General features: G+C 38.1%; 1 protein-coding gene across 1 annotated transcript in view; it reads right to left on the bottom strand.

The window, feature by feature from the left end:
• Positions 1-27,049, bottom strand: part of SEMA3A (semaphorin 3A) — a 1,172,288-nt gene that overhangs the window by 658,966 nt on the left and 486,273 nt on the right. Inside the window, exon 4 of the mRNA XM_044088352.1 lies at positions 742-861. Coding sequence (XP_043944287.1) covers positions 742-861 — 120 coding nt within the window. The remainder of the gene's footprint in view (positions 1-741; positions 862-27,049) is intronic.

Here is a 27,049-nt window from a genome sequence, read left to right as displayed (position 1 = left end):
GTGTGTGTGTGTGTGTGTGTGTGTGTGCAGTAGAAGCGCAAAATTCAAAATCTCCAGTGTGCGAGATTTTGAATTTCGCAATTCTGGGTTTTCTTGATTTTAAAAATTCGACTTTATAGCTTTGAAATACTGAATTTTGATATTTAGGTATTTCGAGAATATAAAGTGAATCCATATATATATATATATATATATCTATATATATATATATATATATATATATATATATATATATATATATATATATAAACATACATATATATATATATATATATATATAGATATACAGGTGTGTGTCTTTGTGGACAAAGTTCATTTTTATCAGCTGCATACTAATCGAATCCAAGTAGTTGAATAAGATGCACATTGAAGAACAGTAACCATAACAGATATGCATTAATTCAGTTTTGTAAGAGTTGGCCAGATGTCTTCCATAAACTGCTAGAAAAGGGTTTGTTGGCAATACCTTATACAATCTGTGACAGAATATATAACCACCACCATAGTTTTCCACATAGATGATTTATCTGTCTGGAATGGAATTGTGTCTATTACAAAGAGCACAACAAATCTGCCCTGTGACATGTATTATACTGTTGTTTTTTCAATACAAACAGCAAATTTCTGAAACAGGTACTGAAGAAACTAAGAGAAAGAAATCTGTGCTATTAAAACAGAATTGTTAAATCAAACAGTACAGGATTATGTCAATAAATCACAAAGTAGGAGGAAAGGTTTTACCTCATAATGATATCCAACAGCCACATAGGCACACACAGGATGAAAAGCACCTGTTCCACATGTATATAAGTGAGTTTGATTGAAGAAATGTAGAACCTTGATAAAATTAGAGCATTCTTTCTGAAAAAGATTACAAAATGAAATTATTCTGATAAATAGTATGAATAATTAGATATTATATTCCATTAATCATTAACTACCTTATCCTTTAATTTATGTGCTGCTGTCTTGCCAAAACCATAGTCCATTGCAATTTTTTGAATATATTTATTAGATACTCAGAAGAGTGCATTTTAACACAGTTATACTATAAAGTTGCTTTTGTTTGTTTTGCCCATAAACAAAAATGCATAGAAATATATAATGTACTTTTCTCTAAAGTTAAGTCTTGTGTTCAATAGTTTTTAAGATACAAAATACTTTGAGAATAGCTAATGCAGATGGTGAAGCAGAACAGATGTGTTCTGTCTATACCTAGTACCTAATCAAATATTCCATAGTTAAGTTAAAAAGATAATTTTCAAATATTCTGAAAATAAACTACAATTCCATACAAGAACAGATGTATTGCAACTTATGAAAACTGCATCTAATGACTACCAGCTGAGAATAATCAATGTAACAAAAAATGTTGGAGCCTAGGGCTTTACTAATATTCCTTCTTACCACTTGATTAGTATATCCACTTATGTGGATGCTCTGAATGCCAGAGTTTATGAATTAAGACAGTAGATTGCTTTTCTTCTGCTGTTCAGTACAAAATATTTTGACAATGACTGTTCAAATAAGTCATATAAAAACATAGCTCTCTGTAAGCCATATCTATACTGTGCATGTGTGTGTGTGTGTGTGTGTGTGTGTGTGTGTGTGTGTGTGTGTGTGTGTGTGTACATATGTATGTACACACACACACACACACACACACACACACACACACACACACATATGCACATATATTTATATATACATATATATGGGTCTACTTCAGGAGATCAAAGACTCATATTATCGACTTACAAAACATCGAGAACACATCATCGAAACCCGATATACATACACACACACATATATATATATATATATATATATATATATATATATATACAGAAAAGTCACAATCACGAAGAGACTACATCATGAAACCCGGCAAAACAAATGATACAAGACAGCAGAAGTCCGGTTTTAACTTAAAGGAGCATTTCTACTATTAAACACAACCTACAGTAAATAACTACCAGTGGTTTTGCAGGGCTGCAAGCTCCCCTACACTACCCCACTCCCCCTAAATTATATATACCAACTTCGAGATCACACTGAAGTGAGAAAAGGGTAAATTTCCTGATCCTCACTGTACCATGATCTCCATTTCAAATTGTTATTTACTGTAGGCTATTGTAATTAATTTATTATTTTAATCAGAGAACTGTTCCTTTAAGTGAAGTCTGGACTTCTGATCCCTTCTATAGTTCGATGTTCTTGGTTTCAAGATTGCAAGCTTTCGAGTAACCAGAGTTTCACTGAAGTGGTCTTGATGTTTTGTAAGTCAATTATATGGGTCTTCAATCTTTTGAAGTAGACCCATATATATATATATATATATATATTTATATGTATATGTCTACTTCACATGGTCGACAGGCCATATGGTCGACACTCATTTGGTCGACAGTTCATTTGGTCAACAAGCATTTTATGTGGGGGGCTTTGCCCCCCACACCCCCCCTAACTATATATATCAACTCCAGGGTCGCACAACATTGGGAGAGGGGGGCAAATCTGCTTGTCGACCAAATGAACTGTCGACCAAATGAGTGTCGATCATATGGCCTGTCGACCATCTCAGGTAGACCCATATATATATATATATATATATATATATATATATATATATATATAGCTCCCCTTCACAAGTTCGAGTTATTGAAAGCTCGAAATTCATAAGCTCGAGCCCAGAATCTCGAGTTGTCAGTAATTCGAAATTGGAAGGGAAGAGAAGGAAACAAAAAAAAGAAGTTTACTTACATGTTTGCAGGGGGCCGAGTCCCCCTGCACTCTCACTGCTTAAATATATTAGGTCAGTGACTGCACTCTAGCGGAAGAATGCAAATTCACCCGTTGTGCACTTCTGCATACAGTGCGGAATGGGAGATTTCCCTCATCCCCGTTCTAGTGTGATCTCAGAGTTGGTATATTTAAGTAGGGGGGTGTGGGGGTGCAGGGGGGCTTGCCCCCTTGCAAAAACATTGTAAAGACATTTTTGCAACGTGTTTTCCCTACGCTTTAGAATTTCGAGTTTCTGAAAATTCGATCTTTTGGGTTCGGTCATCTGAAGTTCGAGTTTTCAGCAATTTGAGATTCTAAAGGGGAACTATATATATATATATATATATATATATATATATATATATATATATATATATATGTATATACATGCACACATCACACTTGCAGATATGTGTGTAGTGTGTATATATATATTATATTCTCAAAAGCCGACAATGTCGAATCCGACATTGTCGATACGAGAATAGCAAAATTGCAGAACGTCCAATGAGTAAACATAAATCTCTGTAAGGGGAGATTTCCATTTACTTTAATGTAGTGCAGTCTTGGTGTTGGTATATTTAAGTAGGGGGGGGTGTGGGGGTGAAGGGGGGTTTGCCTCCCCTGCCTACACCCTTTAGATTTTCTTTTTTATTTTTTTTTATTTTTTATCAACATTCAAAATTTTAGTTCGATCATCAAAGGTCAACCTTTAGTGATTTGAACTATTAAACTTTCGATGCTCTAATATAGACCCAATATGCATATATATATATATATATATATATATATATATATATATATATATTTATATATGTGTATATATATATATATATATATATATATATATATATATATATAGATATATGTGTGTGTGCGTGTGTGTGTGTTCCTTTGAAGTGCTAGAACCCATATATATAGATAGATATCTGTGTGTGTGTGTGTGTGTGTGTGTGTGTGCGCGCACCCGCGCGCCCGCACGCTTGTGTGTGTGCATTTGTGTGTGTGTTTGTGTGTGTGTGTGTGTGTGTGTGTGTGTGTGTGTGTGTGTGTGTGTATGTGTGTGTGTGTGTGTGTGTGTGTGTGTGTGTGTGTGTTCCTTTGAAGTGCTAGAACCCTTAAGAATTTGAACACTCCAAATATCGGCTGCAGAGTTTGAAACTGAACTTTACAAATGTACAAATGTCTCCAGTGTTTAAATGCTTGAGATCACTGTATAGTAGGGATTGGGGAGTTTTCCCTTTCCTCACTGTAGCGAGATCTTGGAATTAGTACATTTAAATAACATGGGGTATGAGGGTGCAAGGGGGCAAGAAATGCTTTTGTTTTTCATCAATTTTTTGTGATTCAAAGTCTTTTCTATATGAATCTTTGTGACTTTTAGTGTTTGAACTTTTTATGTTTCAAACATTTGACAAACTCTTACATATATATAGATAAGGAAGCTTAGTGAAATAATACATAGAGACAAAAATGTAGTGTAACCTCCAAGATATCTGGATTCAGATGGATTTCTCAAGACTTTCTATGCACCAAGTGAAATGCAAATCATTGTAGTTAGCTCATTAGCATTAAAGATACATAATCATAAATCCAATGCTTTTTTTAGTTCAGGGATATGGAATCAAAATTAACCTTGTTCAAGACCTTTGGACATGAGGCAGTATTGCAAGTAATGATGGGCAAAAGGTGATCTGTGCTTGCCATTTATTTATTTTATTTATTTGACATTTGTTTACTGGGGTGGCTTGACTGGGTCTACAGAACCCATTTTCAGCAGAGGTCCTGGGAGAAAAGCTCTACATACAGTACAATACAAATACAATATAATCCAATATAATAAAGAGTACATTAGAAACACTATACAAAAATAAGTTGAAAGAACAAACTGCTGCAAAATGGTGCAATATATTACTACACATCTAGACAATCATATACAGTTAAAACATTAAAGATGACAATAACCACTGTCATCATACATTATGTAGATAGTGTCCAAAAAAAAGTACGTAGGTAGTGCAATGTGTGACATTGACTGTTATAGTACATGCAAAATAGAGTGTTAGTTTCATTTAGGAAAAAGCAGGCAGAAAGTTAGTTGATGCAGATAGATAGTGAGAGAGAGTTAAGACGAATAAAGCCTGAGCTGTAGCTTAAGGATATGTTATAAAAGCAGCAGGGATGCCAGATTTCTTACAGGATAGGTAGGGACAAAAAAAAAGCTCCTTCACGCTAAGTGGAGACCAAAAGGAAAAAAAAAAAAGGTCTTTAACGCAGAACACCTTGCACTTCCACATTAAACACAAGTAGCTCCGTGTTTGGTGATTTTTGATTGGCCCATATACCACTATACGAGCCAATCAAAAAATCACACAGCAGACCCTCTTCTGTTCAATGTGGAACATCAGGCAGTTCTGCATTAAACAGAAGTAGCTTCATTTTGTGATTTTTTGATTGGCTCGTATACCGACATACAGGCCAATAAAAAATGAACAAAAAACAAATCAGAGGCTGTTTCGCTGGGATTTTAACTGGCATATGGCACTCAGGATCGGGCTGCTGATCCCGGGACAGTCTCGCTGAAACAGGGATGTCTGGCAACCCTGAGAAGCAGAAAAGGAGTTAGAAGAACTTTAGGGTCTTGCAGAATGTGAGAGATTGAACTGTGACAGAAGAGGAAGACAATGACTGGAAGCCCCAGACCCATTTGTGATGGAATCTGTCATGATAATGAAAAAGGCCTTCTGTGCAATGCAAGCAGAAAGACATCCAGATTTGACACACAGTTGCTGACAAGTCAGTGAAAAAAAAAAAACAACTGCAGTAGTCATTAAAGGCCCATATATGGGATGACTTTGACAAGGTCAAGGAGAATAACTTTTAGATGGCCACAGTTATGGTCTGGAAAGCCACTGGTGACTTAGATGGTTGAGCTTTATACTGCCCAGGCTGTTCTCACTAAAGCCCAAGTATGGGCTGACTTTGACAAGGGCAAGGAGAAAAACTTTTGGGTGGCCTCAGTTAGGGTCTGGAAAAACACAATCACATAGAAGGGGGATGGTTATACTGTTCAAGCTGTTCTCAGCAAGGTGGAAAAACTTTGGTATCAAAGGTGATTTTAACCGACAGATGAATGATTTTGCAGAACTCCTGAATCCAGCAAACATGCAAGCATCTGAATTGCTTGGCTCTTTTTCAGTGGAATCCAATGAACATACCCTCCTTTGAAGTGTTTGATTCTATTTTAATATATGAAGTCAGTCCAGAAACTAAACACTTCCACTATGTCATGTCTGCAGAAATAGCTGAGAAATAGGTGGAAATGCTGATATTTTTGCACATTGCTGGGGTTTTGTAGTAAACATTCTTTTTACTGTTCCAATTAAAAGCTATGACAGTACCTCTGGATTTTCTAATTGGTGTAGTGCCCTCATTTCCAAAAATGGTGACAAGAGGATGTGTAACAATTATGCAGAATCATAGTCCTCTGGCTCACTGAAAAACATATGCCAAGGTGCTTGGAAAAAGACTGGCCAATAGTTGAGCCAGTAATTCAAGAGGAGCAATGTGGATTCTATCCTAGGCATGGAACACTAGATTGACTCACACAGGCATTGGAGGGGCCATGCATGCTTTCTAGTGCTGCCTAGATGTGTTTTATAAAGACATTGGTAATCTCCAAACTCTGGACCCTACCCAATTCAGATTTGTAAAAGGCAGATCATGTCTCCTAAACCTGATTGACTTCTTTGAAGCAGTCACCAAAGCCATAGATGAGGGTAAGGTGGTTCACACAGCTTATCTAGATCTCGCCAAGGCTTTCAACACCATCTCCCACTCTGGAATTATAGATAAGCTAACTAAACTAGGTATAAATCCCTATGTCACAAGATGGGTTGCCAACTGGCTCACGGACAGAACCCACACTGTGAAAGTAGCAGACTCCAAATCCGACTTCAGACCAGTGACAAGTGGAGTACCACAGGGTTCAGTCCTGGGTCCTCTCCTGTTTGGTATCTACTTCTCTGAAGTACAGGCTAACACAAAAGGTCTTTGGTTAGCAAAGTTTGCAGATGACTCCTAACGATGTGGACATACTACAAAAGGGCCTCACTGAGACAGATGCCTGGTGTCAAAGCCATGGCCTGAAGTTCAAATGCCTAAAAGTGTATTGTCATCCCCTTTGGTAAAACCTGTGTACCCATGAACTACCACATAGCTAGTAGTCTACTTAAAGCCAAAAATGTGATAAGAGACCTTGGGAAACAGGTGGACAGTAGTCTCTCCTTTGATAATCACATCTCCACAGTGTTCAGGAAATCCTTCTACATGGCTCACCTCATCACAAAAGGTTTCTCATCCAGAAAAAAAGAGGTCATTGTTCCCCTCTACTCATCATTCATTAGACCCATTATAGAGTACAGCACTCCTTTTGGTATGTATCTCACAAGACATCTACAGCAACTGGAAAGGCCACAGAAATACCTCACAAAGAGGACTACTGGCCTCAAACAGATGCCCTATGCAGACCGTCTCAAAAAACACCAGATTTACTTTGTCATATATTGCCTACTCAGAGGCGATCTCTGCCTAACATACAAAGCTATGTCAAACCCAGAGCTGTTGGACATGCTCCGCTTAAAGAAATCCCAATCCCTCCGAGCTACATGCTCTGGGGACCTTAACCTTGTCACCACAATAAACAGAACATGCTGGAGGGATATATTCCTGTCCCAGAGATGTCCCATACTCTGGAACAGACTACCTATCTATGTCAAACAGAGCTCCTCATTAGCACTCTTCAAGAAAAATCTTGATGACTGGATGGGAAATAGGAAATTCACCCCAGGGATCACTTCTGTGGCTCTACTTGACAGGGGCACAGGAAAATAATTTTCTTGGGTGGCGAAAGCCAGAGTACATTTTTGACTAGGCTTATATAGGCCTTAGGGCCAATTGCCTAGTACCTACCTATGAACCTATGGTGTAGGCATATTACTGTTTACCCAAGAATGCGTTGTGGGATCATTACAGTAATATGGGGACCCAAGGCTGCTGCTGTGTTCCACCCAGTCTCTGTGTTTGAAACATAAAGGTCTTGTCCACATTCTTGGCATCAAGTGAAATACAAGGAGGGTGTAGGACTCCACCAAAGCTGTGTCTTATCTCTTCCACTCTGCTTGTGATTTTCTTGACAAGTTACTAAGGTGTAATCTAGTTTTAGACAGTTTGGAATGTGATATTTATATTTTCAATATTTGCATATTATGTTGCCCTATTAGCTTCAAGTGACTGTGATCTCCAGCATGCACTGGAGTGATGTATATTTGAGTGTGAAGTAAATAGGTTAAAGGTCCACGTCTGAAAATCAGAAGTCATGGCCCTCTCTCAGAAAATAATGTACTTTCCAAACTGGGAGATGCAAGACAGCTACTTTAGGTGAAAGGGTATATATAATTTGAGGTTTTGTCATATGTGACATCAGGCAGAGTCAGAAGTCTGACCAGTGTATGAATGCAGTGGTTACTCCATGAGCATTGCACTAGAGTGCACTGCTGGTTTCACCCTCTGTGACAGAATGAGGAGCTTAGAAATCTAGAAGGATCTTCAAGTACAGCTGCAGTTCCTTTGTGCTGGGATTAGTCAGTTTTGGTGGACTGGGTACATCAAAAAGATTACCCCTAGATGCTTTTTATGGTGAAGGTATATTAGGCACAGCCAGTGGGAGTAGGCACCAAGGCAAGCTAAAGATATGTTGGAGAACTACATCTCTGAGCTTGCCTGAGCATGCCAAGTGATCCCTCAGAATGGAGAGTGTTTGTAAGGACTGTAAAGCCTCAGCTACACTGTTTACCACATTGTTATTGAGATACATGGATAAACGGTTTATGCCATGTGATGTCAGTAATGTATCCACAATTCCCTACCAAAACTTAGCATCAATTTTAAAGAAAGAGAGTACTAAGGGCAAGTTAATGACTTGCCAGCATCTGTCATCTCAGCCCATTCTGATCCAGTTTGATTTGAGTTTAGTGACTGTGAGGATATGTGAAGGCTGCCTACCTACCCAGATAGAATTTTGTAGATAATTCTGTCATTTGTAATTATTAATGTAAGCCACATGCTTGTTCTCTTTGTTAAATGTTGAACTTCAAAAATGTAACCACATTGCACTCTGCTGAAGGAAAGCTGATAAGTCAAGCATTGTATAATTGTTTGATCTCAAAACTCGGAGCCAAGATATCTGGATGAAGAAATTCTAGCTATTGTTTTGAGACCAAAGTTAATTGCTAGAATTTGCATGTATAATGTCTTTTATTGCTGTAGCTTCCTGACCAGGTGCAAGATCAAAAGGGCTGCTAAACTCTGAGTTTCTGTTAGCCTGGGAACCAGAGAAAAAATGATGTAATCTGAAATGAGTCAGTAGTACTGCATTACAAATTTAAGGACAGAGACTCAGAGCATTTTACATTTGTCTTCAGAACATCCAACATCACCAGCACTGCTTTGCTCTATATGTAAGTATATCTTAGAACTGTAAAAATGACACAAACCAGGATCCAATGTAAAAAATATTTAATAAAATCTCTAGCACCTCGGCATGGAGCCTTAAAAGGAGAATGAAACAGTTCAAAAGCACTCAGACATATATAGCACAACCAATTAAACACAAATTGCATAATTAACCTCAATTTAAGCTAAAAAGACTTTCTAATTGCATTCTACGTTAATACCTATTTGACTTAAAGTACCATACTTCAAAATAAAAACAGTTTCCTTATAAAAAAGTTTTTTCTTAACAACCAAATTACATCCTTTCTCACAAACATGTTCCACTATGGCACAGAGTAAACCTTCTGGATTTTTATTATGATATTTCTCAAAATGCATTGAAAGAGGGCTCTCATGTTTGGCATTTTTAATGTCCCTAACATGTTCTTGGACTCTAAGTTTAAAAGCCTTCTTGCTTTCACCCACATAAAACATGTCAAAGGGTGAAAGCAAGAGGGAGTGCTGTATATGTCTGAGTGCTTTTGAACTGTTTTATTCTCCTTTGAAGGCTCCATCCCGAGATGCTAGAGATTTTATTAAATATTTTCTACACTGGATCCTAGTTTGTGTCATTTTTCCAGTTTGGCCAGAAGTGGTCGGTTTGTTCGTTTGTTGTATCAGTATTTTAGAACTGTGTTTGCTGTTAGATATAGATAGGAAATAGGAAGTCTGCTCTAGCTGTTTTTCTGTATTGATGTCAGAATTAATCTACTGTATTATTTTAAGCATTTTCCTGTGATCTCTGAACTCTTGACTAGCACTGTGTAGTAAGAAGTATTGCTTTGTGTTTTTATTATTTATTATTAAATATTTTTGAACCTTTCAACTGTGGCTGTTTTTTGTAGAGATAATTTAAGCTCTAGAGTACATTGCATGTATATAGTAATACTATACAAAGCCACTCAAATAGCCTTGCTGTTCAGTCAAACTTACCAGTTGGATAATAATATTGCACAGTAGGACACCCTTTGATAAGAGCCTTTTTAGTAGCTAAGTAAGGGTCCTGATGGCAGTGATTGCTATCTTATAGCCTGGATGGAAGGGGCACAGATAATGAACCTGTGCCAGCCTTCCCCAGGAGTGTCTGTGTGGGTGTATATAAATCATATCTCAAAGTGTGTTGTGTGTGTTGTGTGTGTCAGCTACTTGGGCAGGGACATGAAGCACTGGTTGGACAGAGAGAGTGCTGGAGGTTTTAACTTGACCACTAAGCTGAGATCTGGACCCTATAGCTGTACCATGGGAAGCCTTATTGGGGATCTGGAGAGAAAGGGAGAAAGCAGCCCCAGACTGACTGAGATCTCTGTGCGCTCTTAATGGAAATTGTATTTTATTGTGTGTGTATTTGTTATCCTTCCCAATGTGGACTCCCCTCACTGGTGTTAGTGGTGAGGATTTAGGCTCCTTGATTGCTGGGCCAGTGCACAGGTATCACGTATTAATTGTTTGGCAGTGGTCCACACCACATATTAATTCGTTGGCACATACTAATTGGCTTGTAGTGGTGTGGATAGTGAATTCCTGTAGCTTGTGTACAGTGATCACTGAAGGTGTTTTTGTACTCTAAATCAGCCAAGCAGTGAATATTCATAGTTCAGATCACAATTGTTTTATTTATTTTATTAGCTTAGTTAGTCAGGGAGAGCAGGCAAGCATGTCAACTTAGGAGTATGGAAAGCTGACAAGGAGCCAGCTTGCTGAGATGTGCCAGGCTAGGGGACTGGTGCATGGGAACCCAATCTTTGTGCAGAGGACTTAAAAATCCATCTGGAGCTAAAGAGACTTGGGTTGGAGGCCAGGTGTTTGGAAATAGAAGCTGTGGAAAAGAAGTGACAGAGGCATCATGAAAAAGAATTGCTGACTCTTCACCAGAGTCATGGAGATAAAGGGGAAGGGAGTAACTGGACCCCAGAAGTAAGAAAAGGTCAGTAAATTTCTTCCACAGTTTACAGAGGGGGATAATTTTGATAGTTTCATTCATATGTTTGAGAGGGTATGTAAACAGTATGATGTTGGCCAAAGGCTCTGCGTACGGTTCCTTACCCTTTTACTCCATGGTAAAGCTGTAACTGTGCTTTCTAAATTAACTGATCATGAATGTTTTGATTATACTGCTGTTAAGAACTGTTTGTTAGAATTTTTTAAGCTAACACCTGAAATGTATAGGAAAGAGTTTTGTGAGCATAGACACAAGGCAGATGAAAGTGTCTGTGAATATGTTGCTGAACTGAGCACTTATTTTCATTGCTGGGTGAGTGGATGTCAGAGCACCACTTTTGAAGGGCTAGAAGATCTTTTGGTGAGGGAACAAGCCATCATAACTTTGCCTGAGGACATGAGGATCTGGTTAGTGATAGACAATGTGCTACTTCAGCGGAGTTAGAGAAGAAGGGAGACCTATACCTAGCAAGCAGGCATCCCTGCACAGGAAAGGGACCCCCAGTACTGCTCATGGGTCTAAAGGAACCCATAGTGGGCAGCCCAGACTGCCCCAACAGAATCTGCCAGTAACAGGGGAAGCTACTCATCCAGGTACATGTCCAGGACCTAGGGTTAAATGTTTTGAATGCAACCAGTGGGGCCATGTGGCATACAGATGTCCATGAAGGCAAGGTAGGGAACAAAAGGTGAGAGAGCCAGTAAGTGGGAAAGACAAAATGTCTATAGTAGGTTGTCTTGAAACAACGGGGGTACCAAACTACCACCCTGTAGATGTCCTTATAGGGAAGTATTTTGATGAGGCAGTACCATGTGTTTATGCAGTTACACTAAGTCAGACTTCGAGACAAGCATGTAGGTCTGGTAGCCTGGGGGAGACCCAGACAGACCACATACTTGCAGACATGACTGGTACAGTGGTTACTTCAGGGAGGGAGCTAATCTGTAGCACTGAGACTGAAGGTGAGCCACAGCTGCTTGTGGGTACTGATGTTCCCTTGGACAGAGTGACTGCAAAGGTAGAGCTGAGTAGTAATACCCAGGCTGACAGTGAGGCACCACTGTCAGAAAATGCCAGATGTCCTGTGGAAGGGGAGCTGGGGAAGGTTACAAAGAGAGAGTTGAGACAGGCTCAGCTCTCAGACCCTACATTGTAAGGTCTGAGACAGGTAGCTAGTGAGGCACCTGATTCTCAAGGGAAGGGGGGAATCTGTATACTGGGACAAAGGGTTACTCTATAGAGAGTGGACCTCTGAAGTAGGGCTAGAAGGTGAGAGGGTACAGCAGTTGGATAGTGCCTAGAGCCTACAGTCTGGTGCTTCTGGTCATATGGGCATAAAACGTACAAAGAGACATATTATACAGAACTTCTATTGGCCTGGAATTTCCAGAGATGTAACCAGGTACTGCAGGACCTGTGAGCAGTGCCAAAAGATAGGCAAGGCAGGAGACAAGGTGAGAGCTCCTTTAATGCCTTTGCCTGTGATTGAAGAGCCATTACAGAGGGTAGCTATGGATATTGTGGGGCCTCTGTGTACCCCAAGTTCCACAGGGAAAACTATATCCTAGTGGTAGTAGATTATGCTACAAGATACCCTGAGGCAGTGGCGTTGTCCTCTATTGAGGCAGAAAAGGTGGCAAATGCTTTATTAGAGATTTTCAGCAGGGCAGGTTTCCCAAAAGAAATACTGACTGACAGCAGTGCCAATTTCATGTCAGACCTGCTGGCTTATCTGTGGAAGTACTGTGGGATGAAGCACCTGAAGACCACTCCCTACCATCCCCAGACTAATGGTCTTGTTGAGAGGTTAAACTCTACAATCAAGTCCATGCTACAGGCATTTTCAGACCAGTTTAAGAGAGACTGGGACAAATATTTGCCCCATCTGTTGTTTGTTTACAGAGAGGTTCCCCAGGAATCCACATGTTTTTCACCCTTTTCATTGCTGTATGGGCATAGCGTGAGAGGACCTCTAGATTTAATTCATGATGAGTGGGAAGATGAGTGTGAATCTCACAAGGAGTCTGTTGTGTCATATGTCCTAAGCCTCAGGACAAGGCTCAGGGAACTCATGGGCTTGGCCCAGCAGTACCTGGCATCAGCCCAACTTCAGAAAAAGGTCTGCTATGACAGGAATGCTCGAGCTAGAGAGTATGCTGTAGGGCAGCAGGTAATGGTTCTCATCCCTGTCAGACACAACAAGCTGAAGCAGCTTGGGAAGGACCCTACAAGGTGGTAAGAAAGGTAAGTGATGTTAACTACATGGTGGAACTGCTAGGCAGGGGCACGAATTGTACCATGTTAACATGATGAACTCCTTACCAGGATAGGGAGTCTCATGTGCTGAGTATTTGCAGTGGATTGCAGGAGGAGTCTGAGGGAGATCTGGTGACTGATCTGCTCAGTGAGGCTTGGACTGACATCTCAGTGAAAGGGATAGCAATGTCCCAGCAGCTATCTCCTACCCAGGTTCGAGAAATCCGAGCAGTGTTACAGGAGTTTGGGGACATGTTAACTGGGAAACCAGGGTGCAACAACCTGGTGCAGCACATGGTGGATACAGGACCCCAAAAGCCTATTAGGCAGGCCTCTTATAGGGTGCCTGAGAGAGTCAAACAGACTCTGAGGGAGGAGATACAGGAAATGTTGGATCTAGGGGTAATTCAAGAGTCCAACAGTCCATGGGCCTCCCCAGTTATGCTGGTGCCAAAGAAGAATGGCAGTACCAGGTTCTGTGTGGACTACAGGAAATTAAATAGTCACACAGAGTCAGATGCTTACCCCATGCCTCAGATAGATGAAGCCCTAGAGCAGCTGGGTGGAACTAAGTATCTTGCAACCATTGATCTTACCAAGGGTTACTGACAGGTGCCCTTGACTTCCAGTGCTAGAGAGAAGTCAGCCTTTGTGACTCCTTTTGGCTTGTATGAGTTCACAAAGATGCCCTTTGGGATAACAAATGCCCCAGCAACTTTCCAGAGGCTGGTATATCACATCTTAGTAGGAGCAGGAGGGTTTGCCCTTACTTATCTAGATGATATTGCTATCTACAGCCATTCCTGGCAAGAGCACCTTCAACATGTCAGCGAGGTGCTGGGAAGACTACAGAGGGCAGGGTTGACCATTAAGCCGAGAAAATGTCAGGTGGGTATGGCATAGGTCTCCTACTTGGGACATAGAGTGGGGAGTGATAAGATCAGGCCAGAACCTGCCAAAGTAGAAGCCATTCAGGCATGGCCTGCACCTGTTACCAAAAAGCCTGTGAGGGCATTCTTAGGGGCAGCAGGGTACTACAGAAAGTTCTTTCCTGGTTATAGTACTATAGCTGCTCCCATAACAGACCTGACAAGGTAGAACAGGCCAGATAAGGTAGTGTGGATCACAGCATATGAGCAGGCATTCCAGAAGCTTAAAGAAGCTTTGGGAGGACCCCCTGTGTTAGCCAGTCCACATTACAGCAGATAATTTGTTGTGCAGGTGGATGCTTCAAACCATGGTGGGGGGGCTGTACTTAGCCAGATTTCTTCAGAGGGAGAAGAGCACCCAGTGGTTTCTCTCAGTCATAGGCTCCAACCCAGGGAGGAATGCTATGCAACTGTAGAAAAGGAATGTCTAGCCATAGTGTGGGCACTGCAGAAACTTCAGCCTTATCTGTATGGAAGAACGTTTGCTGTATTGACAGATCACAAACCGGTAACATGGTTAAACAAAGCCAGCCAGCAAAATGCCAAGTTGCTATGATGGAGCCTAGGGTTGCAAGCATATGATATATTAGTGCAGCACTGCAGTGGGATTAGCAATGCCAACACAGCTGGGCTCTCAAGACAGGGAATGGGGTAAGGTATACTCAGATAGACCTAACCCTCCCAAGCAACGTTTCTCAAGGGTCACTTGATAAACTAGCTTGAGTTCTGTGGGAGGGGAAGATATGTGAAGATATGTGAAGGCTGCCAGCCTAACCAGATAGAATTTTGTAGATAATTCTGTCATTTGTAAATATTAATATAAGCCACATGCTTGTTCTCTTTGTTAAATGTTGAACTTTAAAAATGTTACCACATTGATAAGTCAAGCATTGTATAATTTTTTTTATCTCAAAACTTGGATCCGAGATGTCTGGATGAAGCAATTCTTGCTATTTTTTGAGACCAGAGTTAATTGCTAGAATTTGCATGTATAATGTATTTTATTGCTGTAACTTCCTGACCAGGTGCAAGATCAAAAGGGCTGCTAAACTCTGAGTTTCTGTTAGCCTGGGAACCAGAGAAAAATGATGTAGTCTGAAATGAGTCAGTAGTACTGTGTTATCAATTTAAGGACAAAGAGACTCAGAGCATCTTGCATTTGTTTTCAGAACATCCAACATCACCAGCACTGCTTTGCTCTGTATGTATGTTTATTTTAGAACTGTGTTTGCTCTTTGATATAGATAAGAAATAGGTAGTCTTGTCTAGCTGTTTTTCTGTATTGATGTCAGAACTATTCTACTGTATTATTTTAAGCATTTTCCAGTGATCTCTGAACTCTTGACAAGCACTGTGTAGTAAGAAGTACTGTCTTGTGTTTTTATTATTTATTATTAAATATTTATGAACCTTTCAACTGTGGCTGCTTTGCATAGAGATAATTTAAGCTCTAGAGTACATTGCATGTATACAGTGATACTGTACAAAGCCACTTCAATAGTCTTGCTGTTCATTCACACTTACCAGTTGGATAATAATATTGCACAGTAATAATTGGACACCCTTTGATAAGGGCCTTTTTAGTAGCTAATAAGGAAGGGTCCTGGTGGCAGTGATTACTACCTTATAGCCTGGATGGAAGAGGCATAGCTATTGAACCTGTGCCAGCCTTCCCCAGGAGTGTCTGTGTGGTTGTATATAAATCATATCTCAAAGTGTGTGTGTGTGTGTGTGTGTGTGTGTGTGTGTGTGTGTGTGTGTGTGTGTGTGTGTGTGTGTGTGTGTGTGTGTGTGTGTGTGTGTGTGTGTGTGTGTGTGTGTGTGTGAGCTACTTGGGCAGGGACACGAAGTACTAGTTGGACAGAGAGGGTGCTGGAGGTTTTAGCTTGACCACTAGGTTGAGATCTTGACCCTATAGCGGTGCCAGTGGGGAGTCTTATTGGGGATCTGCAGAGAAAGGGAGAAATGACCCCAGACTGACTGTGATCTATGTGTGCTCTTAAGGGAACCTGTACTTTATTGTGTGTGTATTTGTTATCCTTCCCAATGTGGAAGCCCCTCACTGGTGTTAGTGGTGAGGAGTGAGGTTCCTTGATTGCTGGGCCAGTGCACGGGCATCACAGTGACAATAAATATTAGCCCATCCCATTCCTGTTGATAATTTACTGTTGTTAAAATCTACTGTAGTTCTGTTGATATTCTGCCTCTTACCAGTAACAGTTAACTTGTACAGGTGTAGCCAAATGTTCTGTTTTTATTATATATCAATCTTATCTATCTATCTATCTATCTGTCTATCTATCTATCTATCTAGCTATCTGTCTACCTTATTTGTTTTTGTTAATTTAGTCTCAACCATCAAAAAAAGTCAGCTTTCAGTCAATGCAAACTTTCATTTGGATGTGCATACTACATTGTATTATACTTAAGATGACAATTTTTCTTTTTTTGTCAGAATGTGCATAAGAGCAGTCCTTCTTAGAAATAAGATAGCTAAACAGTTTTCTTCCCTTGGTATGGTCTATATTAGCATGTCAACAGGGCTATTCATTAAATGCCCTAACGTCGACACATTTAAAACAAAATCTGAAAATCTCGATTGGCCACAATAGCGATTTTTTCCCCCAAGGAAAAACATGACAGACAAAATAAAGTGGGGGGCTTTGCTCCCCACACCACCTCATGTGGGGGGCTGTGCCCCCCTACTGAAATATACCAGCTCTGAGATCGCACTACAGTGCAGGAAATGACAAATTCCCAATGGCCCAGTGATTTTTTTCCCTTGGAAAAAAATTGCTATTGTGGCTGTTCGAGATTTTGGCATTTTGTTTTATATGTGTTGACGTAAGGGCATTTGATGAACAGCCCTGTCAACATGCTAATATAGACCCCATGTTTTGGCACTAAAATGTGCTTAACAGTCATATACTTTTCCTTCTGTTTGTGGTTACTTAAAGTTCTTTTTATATTTATTGTTAGTGAGCTAGGATATTAATAAATAGTAATGAAGCTCATAGTTCATTTTCTACTTTTTCTGTCACCATAAAATTAGGTAACGTCCCCGGCATATGTTGCTTCTCGCACTTCTCATTTTGACATACTTGAATTTGTTGCCAGTTACAAATATTGCCTGCAGGTGAGTATGAGATTTTATATCCATTTGCAAACCAACACTGGTACAGCGAATTCAGCCACTGCTGGAGTTACAGTGAGGGCAGCACTGAATGCACTAGATCTCTTTGTGTCCCTTGCATCAATGTATTTTAATATTGATTAGTTTATATATATATATATATATATATATATATATATATATATATATATATATATATGACTCTTCTCTCTTCTGTACTGTTCTGTACTGAACCTCATCAGGTACACAGGGGCTTTAGTCCTGTTTTATTCTTAAATTTTAGTAGACATCACTGTTTCAGGAAATAAGTTGTTCTTAATTCTGAATTTCAACATATAGAGCCATAAAACAGTTTGATGATTTATAACTTATCATGTTTTCTTGCATAGAGCAGTACATAGACCTTATACACAACTTAATGTGAGAGATAATTTAATGTGAATGTAGAGACATCACAGACTTAGGAAGAATGGATAATTAAAATTTGTGCTCACACACCCATGGGCCAGAAAAATGTTACTAAATAAAATAATGTGGACTGTGAACAGGATCACTAACCCAGTATAAAATTACAGAATGAGGGAGCTCTGACTGTGATCAGACAGCACAGATTCGGCTGGATACTGGAAGAGCTAGAGAAGGATGAGTGGATAGATGCAGCAATCATCAGCTCTCCTCTTCTGAGAGAAGGCTGGGTTTCTGCCTGTGGTCTAGTTCCCTGCTGATGGAGGTAGTTCTGCAATCTCATGATAGGCAGAAGTCAAATTAATTGGGGGGGCAAGACATAACTGATGCCATATGAAATGATGTTTTTAGCATGGAGAAAGAGAGCTAATTGATGCTGTGTGCAGTGATGTGCTTGAGGTAAGGGTATTGCAAAAGTTACTGTCATGCACACACATATTTATGCATGCACACAAGCATACACAATCACATTCATGTGTGCGCACACAAGTAATGGCAAACATTTGAATACACACACACACACACACACACACACACACACACACACACACACACACACACACACACACACACACAAATTCAAATATTTCTATTTTATTTTTCATATGTGTAGGTAATACTAACTCCAGTTTTGTTGCATGGAGGAATAAAGTCCTGAATATGAAAAGATGAAATAAATTTAAGTAACAGCACAGGAGATAGAAGAGACAGGAAGGAGAGGATGGGAAATGAGCAGTTAAAGCTCACCCACCATGGGAAGAGGGTGTGGTGGTGGTTCCTGACTGTTTTGTCTGCTGCTGCAGTGCTAGGGGCAGAGGTCCTGTACATAGAAAGCAGGTGTCAGTATTAGAGGGGGTATGTGCTCTGCCTACCCAAGCTGGTGAAGATAATCCTTGTATTTGCATATAAGGGAGTAGCCATGCTTACACGGACACTGGGAGTCTCTACAGTGATGCAGGCATGAAATACTGCTCACATCCCACATAATGTGAAGCTTCTGGGGGTATACATTGTGTAGATTCCTGAAGAAGGACAAGCAATACATATAACAGCACAGCAGTCTGGGGTTAGGGGGCGAGTTGCACTTTCCTGTGCAGAGGATATGACTGTTTGTCCTACAGTACATGGAGATGAAGACCTGTGTGCAAGCACATGCACAGATAACTCTCATGGCTCCCCAGATGATGGCCTCCTTTGGACAGCTTGCTCTGTACTGAGAATGGCACAGTGGGATGAATGAGCTGTGTTTGATGAATGTAGGCTTTGATAGTTGTTAGGTATGGGAGCAAACACCAAGAAAGAAATAGGTTTTGTTCATGCTATGTACATGTATTGAATATATTTAACTAATATTAAATATGTACTGATTTAAAATGGGTAGTACAATGTACAGGAGGGTTTATATTACATTATACTATGATATGCTGTACTTACTGTATATTTCTTCAAGCTATCCAATCTCTGCTCTCTGTATCTGAGTTGCCTGTGAGGTTACAGGTGTTAATCCAGTGAAACAAATAAAAATGTTTTCAAACATGACGAAAAAAGCAAAAAGCTTAACAAATGAACGCTGCATTAGAAAGAAAAATGTACACTGCAATTTTCTCACTGAGGTATAAAGCACTGCATGCACTTGCTAATCAAACTGCCCTTTTTGCTGTTACACAAAAGTCAACATCAAGCAATACTTGAATATAAACAAGGACTACCAAAGAAATGCACTGCTGTGGACAGTACTGTACTCTTATAACTGCCTGTTGTAAGTAATTTAATAACACCTGTTAAAGTAATAATGTTAAAATACTATTTGCAGCTTATATAGCTGCTTCACTCAGACTTATTTTCAGTATTACCTCCTCATAAATAAAGATAAAAAAAATCATTGGGACCATAAGCATTGAAAATACTCTTTATGTGTCCAGCATGCAATTTGCACAGAGAATCCTAACACCACTGCAAAAATGCCTTAACATCTAAAATACAACATGGAGAAGAAATTATGCCCCTGCAGCTTAGCAACAGCTAATGAATCAAGAAAAGCCAAAAATGGTCCCCACATAGCTGAAGCTGAAGTGGAGCAAAAACAACATAAAATTTCTTCAGAACTTAACAGAGGTTCATAGTTTCTTAGATAAATGAGACAAGTAGGCATAAAGACTATGTAGCAGCTTCGGTAAGTAAGTACACAGCCCTTGTGTTTGCTGTGCTTCAGTTGTGTTTGCTGCCTTTCCAAAATACCCATTCAGTAATCAAGCCTGATGCCAAACATGGTTAGGGTGCTGCTTTGTTTTATGTGTAGCAGAAACTTGTTCCTTAGAGAAGAAATTTATTGTGTTAGAAACCTGTCCCACTATTGACTCCTATTAATTTGTCAAAAGAGATTAAGGTCTTTGTTGTGGATATGTGGGTTGTGGGATTTGTTTGATTTTATGAAGGTAAAGAAGTTGTACAGCAAGCAAGACAAAGCATAAGTCATGACAAAGAAGTCTGTTGGAGACTGACTGTAGGGAAAGGGACGATAGTCTATCTGGGTACATGAGAGACTTAAATCCTGTGATTTTATTTTGTCAAGCATCCCCTGGGTCTTTTCAGTTGTGCAAGATACTCAGAAATATACTGAGTAGCGACCTAGCATCCAGTGATAGGCTTGATACAGGATGAGTAGAGAGGGATTTTGAAGTCTTTTGACCTGGAAGAAATGTCTTTCGAGATTAGCTGGACTAGGTAGTATGATGTGTGATAGTGTATTGTCAGCTTAGGTGCTCAGGACTCAATTTGGAAGTAGGTTATTATCTCTTCTGGTGTGAGTTGGAGAATTTAGGTTTACTAAACAGAACTACACTACAGTTCTTAGCATTTAGTTTGACACTATGGCCATTACGCCAGCATTTGACATAACCAGGCCCGTTTGAATATCTGAGTGTCCAGTCATCAGTAAACTTAGTTAGCCACAGGCCTTAAACCTGAGACTGGATACTGGAAAAGTGGATGATGAAAAACATATGTCTTAAGATTGAACCATGCATAATAATACCACTAGTGATATCCTTACATTCAGAAGAAGCATCAACTACATTTTCTATTACAAGAATTCATATCCCAAGTGCTCGAAAGCCACTGACTCAAAGACAGGGACTGAAGTGTCTTGTAGGTTGATGCACACTTTAAAATTCAAATATGAGTTTAAGCAAGCAACTATTGGATCTTAACCAGAACACATTAGTCAAGTTCTATTGCAGTAAGTGTGTCTACCATGGGGAGGGAACAGGAGGGTGTTTTAGGGTTAGGGAGTAGGAAGGAAGTTTAAGGTTTAGGGAGCTTAAAGGGAGATTTAGATTTATGGAGTGACTGTGTGATTTAGGTTTGGGCGGTTGAAGCTTTTGGTTTAGGGAGTGATTAGGGACATTATGATTAAGGAGTTTTACAGGGCTGGGTGTTGGGATGGCTATGTAGAAATGGGACAGTGGGCTAGTAGGAGTTCTAGCACTTGCTTTTTCAGGAAAGAGAAGGTGAGCAAGTGTGTCATGAGCTACAAGAAAGTGAACACCTATATTAGATCTATTTGTTTGTTTATGTTTGTGAACAGACCCTTTTTAAACAGGACTCATACTTTGAAAAAGAGCACATACAGAAAACAATTTTACAGTTTTCAAGAATATGTACAAAGCATGTACATACAATTTGGAGGCCTTAGAAGAAATTCATTAGTTATATTAACAAGGGTACAGATTTTGCAGATATTAATTGAGAATGTAGTAGTTACAGCAGCAGGGAACTAATGAAACAATATTTAAACTGGAATCAAAACAGAAGGAAACATGTTATAACATGTGGATGAGAAATTATTTATAATGATTTCAAAATTTCAAGACATTGTACTACAGTAGCAAATTTACATACAATTTGAAACATTTACAGTTAATGTTACTGAAGCTTAACAGGTAAAAGGTACTTGATGTAAAACTGTTTAAAGAACTGGAATCACATTTAGTTAATTATTTAGTTTGTTTACTTAATTTTAATATAAGATTTTTTTTGGACTTGTTTTAAAAGCTGTAAACATTTTTTTCATCTGTTATGTTTTGAGGCATTTCATTCCATGATGAAGGTCCAATTTTGAAAGAGGCTTGTTGACCTGCTAAACCAAATCGTGATCTCTAAGAATACAGTTTTATAACACCTGTACAGTTCTGTCTGAAGCAGCAGTCTACTAGAATTTTATGATTTTTGAAAAGTATTGTGTTTAGTAAGATGGTTGTTTGCTGGAAATAGGTAGCCATTTTTCCAAAATAAAGAGGGGGACTACTCCTGGGTGCAAGCTGTGAGGGTTGTGATTGACACAAGGGAGTAGTTGCTGATCTATTATGAGCGTGTTATTGGTAATCATTTAAATGCCCAAAAAATGACAAATTTTATTTACATCAAAAACAGCTGTTTGTAGCAGATTGCAATGTAATATGAGGTGTGACACATTCCAGTTTAGGAGCTAAGACGTGTTTTCAATCAACAACTACAAAAAACTAAAAGGAAAAACACAACATAAGCAGCAAATTTGTTTGAACACTTCTAGTGCCACAACATGAATGCATTCAAAGGAAGTAACTTCATTAAAAAAAAAAGATATATGTACAATTAATAACTTAAAAGCATCCAGTTAAAATGAGCAATCAAATTAGAGAAACAAGCAATCAAATTAAACATCTCCAGTTGATTTTCCTATTAAATCCATTACAAATTAATGTCTTATACTTTAAAATATATGAACTTTCCTTGTATAACAATTTATTCTTGATCAGATGGCTTTTTGCATTTCTAACTTATACTTGCAGTATTGCTGTATTAAGTAACAAGCCGCATATTTAATAATATTTTAATAAAATCTATTTCTCCAAGAGACTCTCAGTATTAGCAGTTCTAATATTTCTCAGATGTCCTTTAAGTCTGCCATGGAAACTTCTTTTATAGATTCATTGGTAATTACTAGTCATACAGTCCAAGAGACCAATAGGTAGCCTAGCTAAAATTCTCAATCCAGACAAAGCACTGTCTTGTTAACTGAGTTACTCAAGGTCATAAAGTGGGCTGAGGGAATTAACCCTGTTATACAGGAAGTTGTCCATTAACATCTTATCACCTTAATCCTCTGCACCAATACAGACTAAATTAGAAGAACATTTTAATATACACCACCTGTTCAAATATGCATGTAAACTGACCACACACTTCAGACTTTACCCAGTAATAAATGGAAGATGCAAAACTACATTAGAACACCAAGCCCATGCAGCATGAGAAATGCTGCATGGATAACCAACAGTAGTATGTAAACAATTCCCAGTGTATGTTAAAAAAATTATTAACTAATATAACAGACAAACTACATAGGAAAATGTGCGATTATTTTAAAAAAACATGATCCTGTAGTAAAATCTGCCAGTTCTTTTTTAACTATAGAAACTATATCAACCAAAAGTTCATTCTATTCAGTAGTAAAATAAATATTTCACTACTGTACAATGTACTTAAAATTTTAACACAATCGTCATTAAGACAAATATCAGGGACATTCTGTGATTTGTGGCATCTGCCATGCTCTGAGGTAAGCTCTTTCAGTACATAGAGAAATATACTTGTAATCACTAATGTTCTGAAATTCAAACAGGAAATCTTGTCTTCTACAGCACATCCTCCTAACCCTAAGCGTTTCATCACACAGCAATGAAAAATAAGATGAGAAATAATGATGACTATTTACATCAGTCATAATAATACACCACCCTGGCTTTGAAATATTTATTTCAGATGTTATCAATATATATATATATATATATATATATATATATATATATATGTATATATATATATATATATATATATATATATGTGTGTAAAATTATTATTAAAAAATACTAAAACATAAATTATATTTATTAGTGTTAAGATAACTTAAAATGGGCGAAAATAAATCTCTACCTCTTAGATAAAAAAATCTAATAATTAATGTAACAAAAGTATTTTACACCATAGCTAACATAAATTCAAAATTATGAATATAATTTAGCTCAAAACAATACATCATAAGATTTGCATAAGAATCAGCAAAAGACACACCCAACAATAATATATTTTTTGTTATTATCAGTCTACCTTCAGGTGCCAGCAGGTGAGTGAGTTTCTAACATAGCTTTAGTTGAGACATCATTCATGTTTTGCATGTTTTGTAAAAGACAACATGGGGCCAGGTATTAAACCATGGTATCTTTGATGATTAACATTAGGAGAATAATTATTCTGAAGGTCTTGTAGTATGGGGGGATGATCAATTATTTTGGGGGGAGAGGTAAACAGTTCAATATTTACTGATATTTATTACAAGCTTGTTCTTTTCAGTGTGGTTGCAAGTGCTTATATGAATTCTGTTGTAGTTTGGTAATATACTTGTAGGTATTAAGTAGGAGAATATTGCCTGCATATAGTGTAAGTTTACCAATCATATTTTGACATGAGACATTAGCTTTCAACCTGAATAAATTCTTGCATCTTTCACAGATTGCCACTGTATTAGACATCAGTCATAGGCTGTAAATAAGCAAGAGACAGTGCCAATACACTGTCTGAAAGTGCCATGTACAACTAGACTGGCTGTAGAATCAGCTAGAGCAGGCTGAAATCCTGTGTTTCCAGAGACAAGTGATAAAAAATAGACTGATAATGGTTGTGGTTCTAGAGGCGTGTAGACATGATCAGTTAATGGACTGGTATGAAGAGTATGCTAGCAGGTACAGACACAAAAATACCTTTGGCTAGTAACAAGCACAAGGTCAAATCTCTTAATTTAGGTGAGTCTTACAATTCTGCATCTACAAGGCTGTAACTTTAATTGAATGGAGTTCAGAGATTTATCTGGCTACAGTACAGATATAACTACTATAACCTCCATAACAGACACAATGATAACATTGTAACTTCCTCTAAAGTATGAGGAACATAAGCAGAGTAACAATGGTTATCAGTAACCTTGTCACAGTGGACAAACAATCAGCACAGCTGCAAAGAGAAATACAATGTTCTTTTAATAACAACTCATATGGAAGCAATTAAGACAGCACTGAATAGGATGCTACGTAAAAAATTAATGCTCTGTAAAACTGCTAACAATCAACCACATGGTACATTCCAGTGATACCAATTCAATTAGAAGCAATAATTAATAAGAAAGAAAGAAGTGAAAGATAACTAATGACAGCAGTTAGTCTGAAAACAGCAATGTCAACAGAAACAAATATTAGTGGTGCAGCAAAATTACAAAGTTCAGGGTAAAACATTTGTAAACTGAACAGCAAAGGACATCATACTTCACCTTCTAACTGGGGATAATAATAATTTTGTTATGTGTTCTATCTCACAAAGAAATAATGTCCTACTCTTCATTATGCAATTTATTTTTACTATACTTTCCTGTTTACATACATTTATCAGTTTGAAATAAGTAAGGAGAAAATACCACTCTGGACACAGAAATAAATATAAAGTTAGCGCTTTCGTTTATAAAATATATAAACTTCTTCAGACAAAAGTATACAGGAAATAAACCATTTAAATAAGCATTCAAAAAGTGACATCATTTCCCATTCAAAGAAAAAAGTCACAATAAAAGTCCCATTAAACATCAAAATAAAAGACATGCCTCAAAATAAGATGTCCAACTACACAATACACCCATTGAACAAAACTTTAAATAAAATCCTAAACACTACAAATATATGCATAAAATATGTATAGAAGTTAGAATATTTAAATAATTGACTACAAAAATACAATAATAAATGTTATCTACATAAAGACTTCAGTTTCAAAATACTCATGATAGAAATAGTGTCATTCAATCCAGGTGAAACTGAAGCGTTCAACTTAAGTTGCCATAAAAGTTCTTTCTCCTCAAGTTGCAAGGAAGTCGGACCTCCCCTAATGTTTTCAACAACCCTATCAATGATTAAAAAACAAAATTCATGTGTGGGAAAGGCCAAAATATGCCTAGCCAGGGCATTTGTAATATTTGCTTTAGAAATGGCGTAAAAATGTTCATAAATTCGATTTTTAAAAACCCTATCAGTTTTGCCAACATAGAAAGACGAGCAATTCTGACATAATGCCAAGTAGACCACCCCTCTTGTGTTGCAGTTGTATTTATCCATTAAATAATATTTTTTCTTATTGATCATAAACATGTTGGAAACACATATAAACTTACACCAACGGCATGATCCACATTTAAACATCCCACAATGTGGGTGGTGACATTTATAATTTACTGTTTCAAGGATAGTTTTTAAGTTCCTACCTTTTTTAAAAATTACAAGAGGCCTTTCACCAACATAATTTCTTGTTGTACTATCCTCGACTAAAAAGTACCAGTTCTTGAAAATGATATCCCTCAAAAAGGGAGCATCCTTAGAAAAGGTGGTAATAAAACCCACATTTCCAAAGTTATTGTTATTTTCATGCTCAAATTGCTGTGTTAAAGGAATCAGTGTGTTAGGTGAATCCATAATATCATTAACACACTCAAGATTCTCATTTCCAGATGAAATAACATAACTTAGAATTGGTTTAAAGTAACCATATGTCCTTTTAGATGTAACCTCAAAAATGAGTTCATCCAATAAGTTAATAGGGTAACCTCTTTTCATAAACATGTCCCTTAATAAACTACACTCATCCAAAAAATCTTCATCTAACGTTACCATCCTAGCTGCCCTAACTAGTTGTCCCTTAACAACTCCCTTCTTCTGATGGAAGGGGTGGCAGCTAGAAAAATGGAGGAATGCATTTGAGTAAGTGGGTTTTCGAAAAATCCTAGATGTAAATGTGTGTAAATCAAAATTTTGACTAATTTTACATCTAAAAATGAAGTCTCTTTTTCTTGAAAGTCCCAAGTGAAATCCAAGAAATCAGTAAAATCAGTAACTTTTTCAATAAATGATGCGGAAT

This window comes from Protopterus annectens, chromosome 11.part0 (genome assembly GCF_019279795.1).
Source record: "Protopterus annectens isolate FY-2018-M chromosome 11.part0, PAN1.0, whole genome shotgun sequence".
NCBI lineage: Eukaryota > Metazoa > Chordata > Ceratodontiformes > Protopteridae > Protopterus > Protopterus annectens.
The sequence above is the reverse complement of the archived record's forward strand: the minus strand, read 5'-3'. Positions and strand labels throughout refer to the sequence as shown.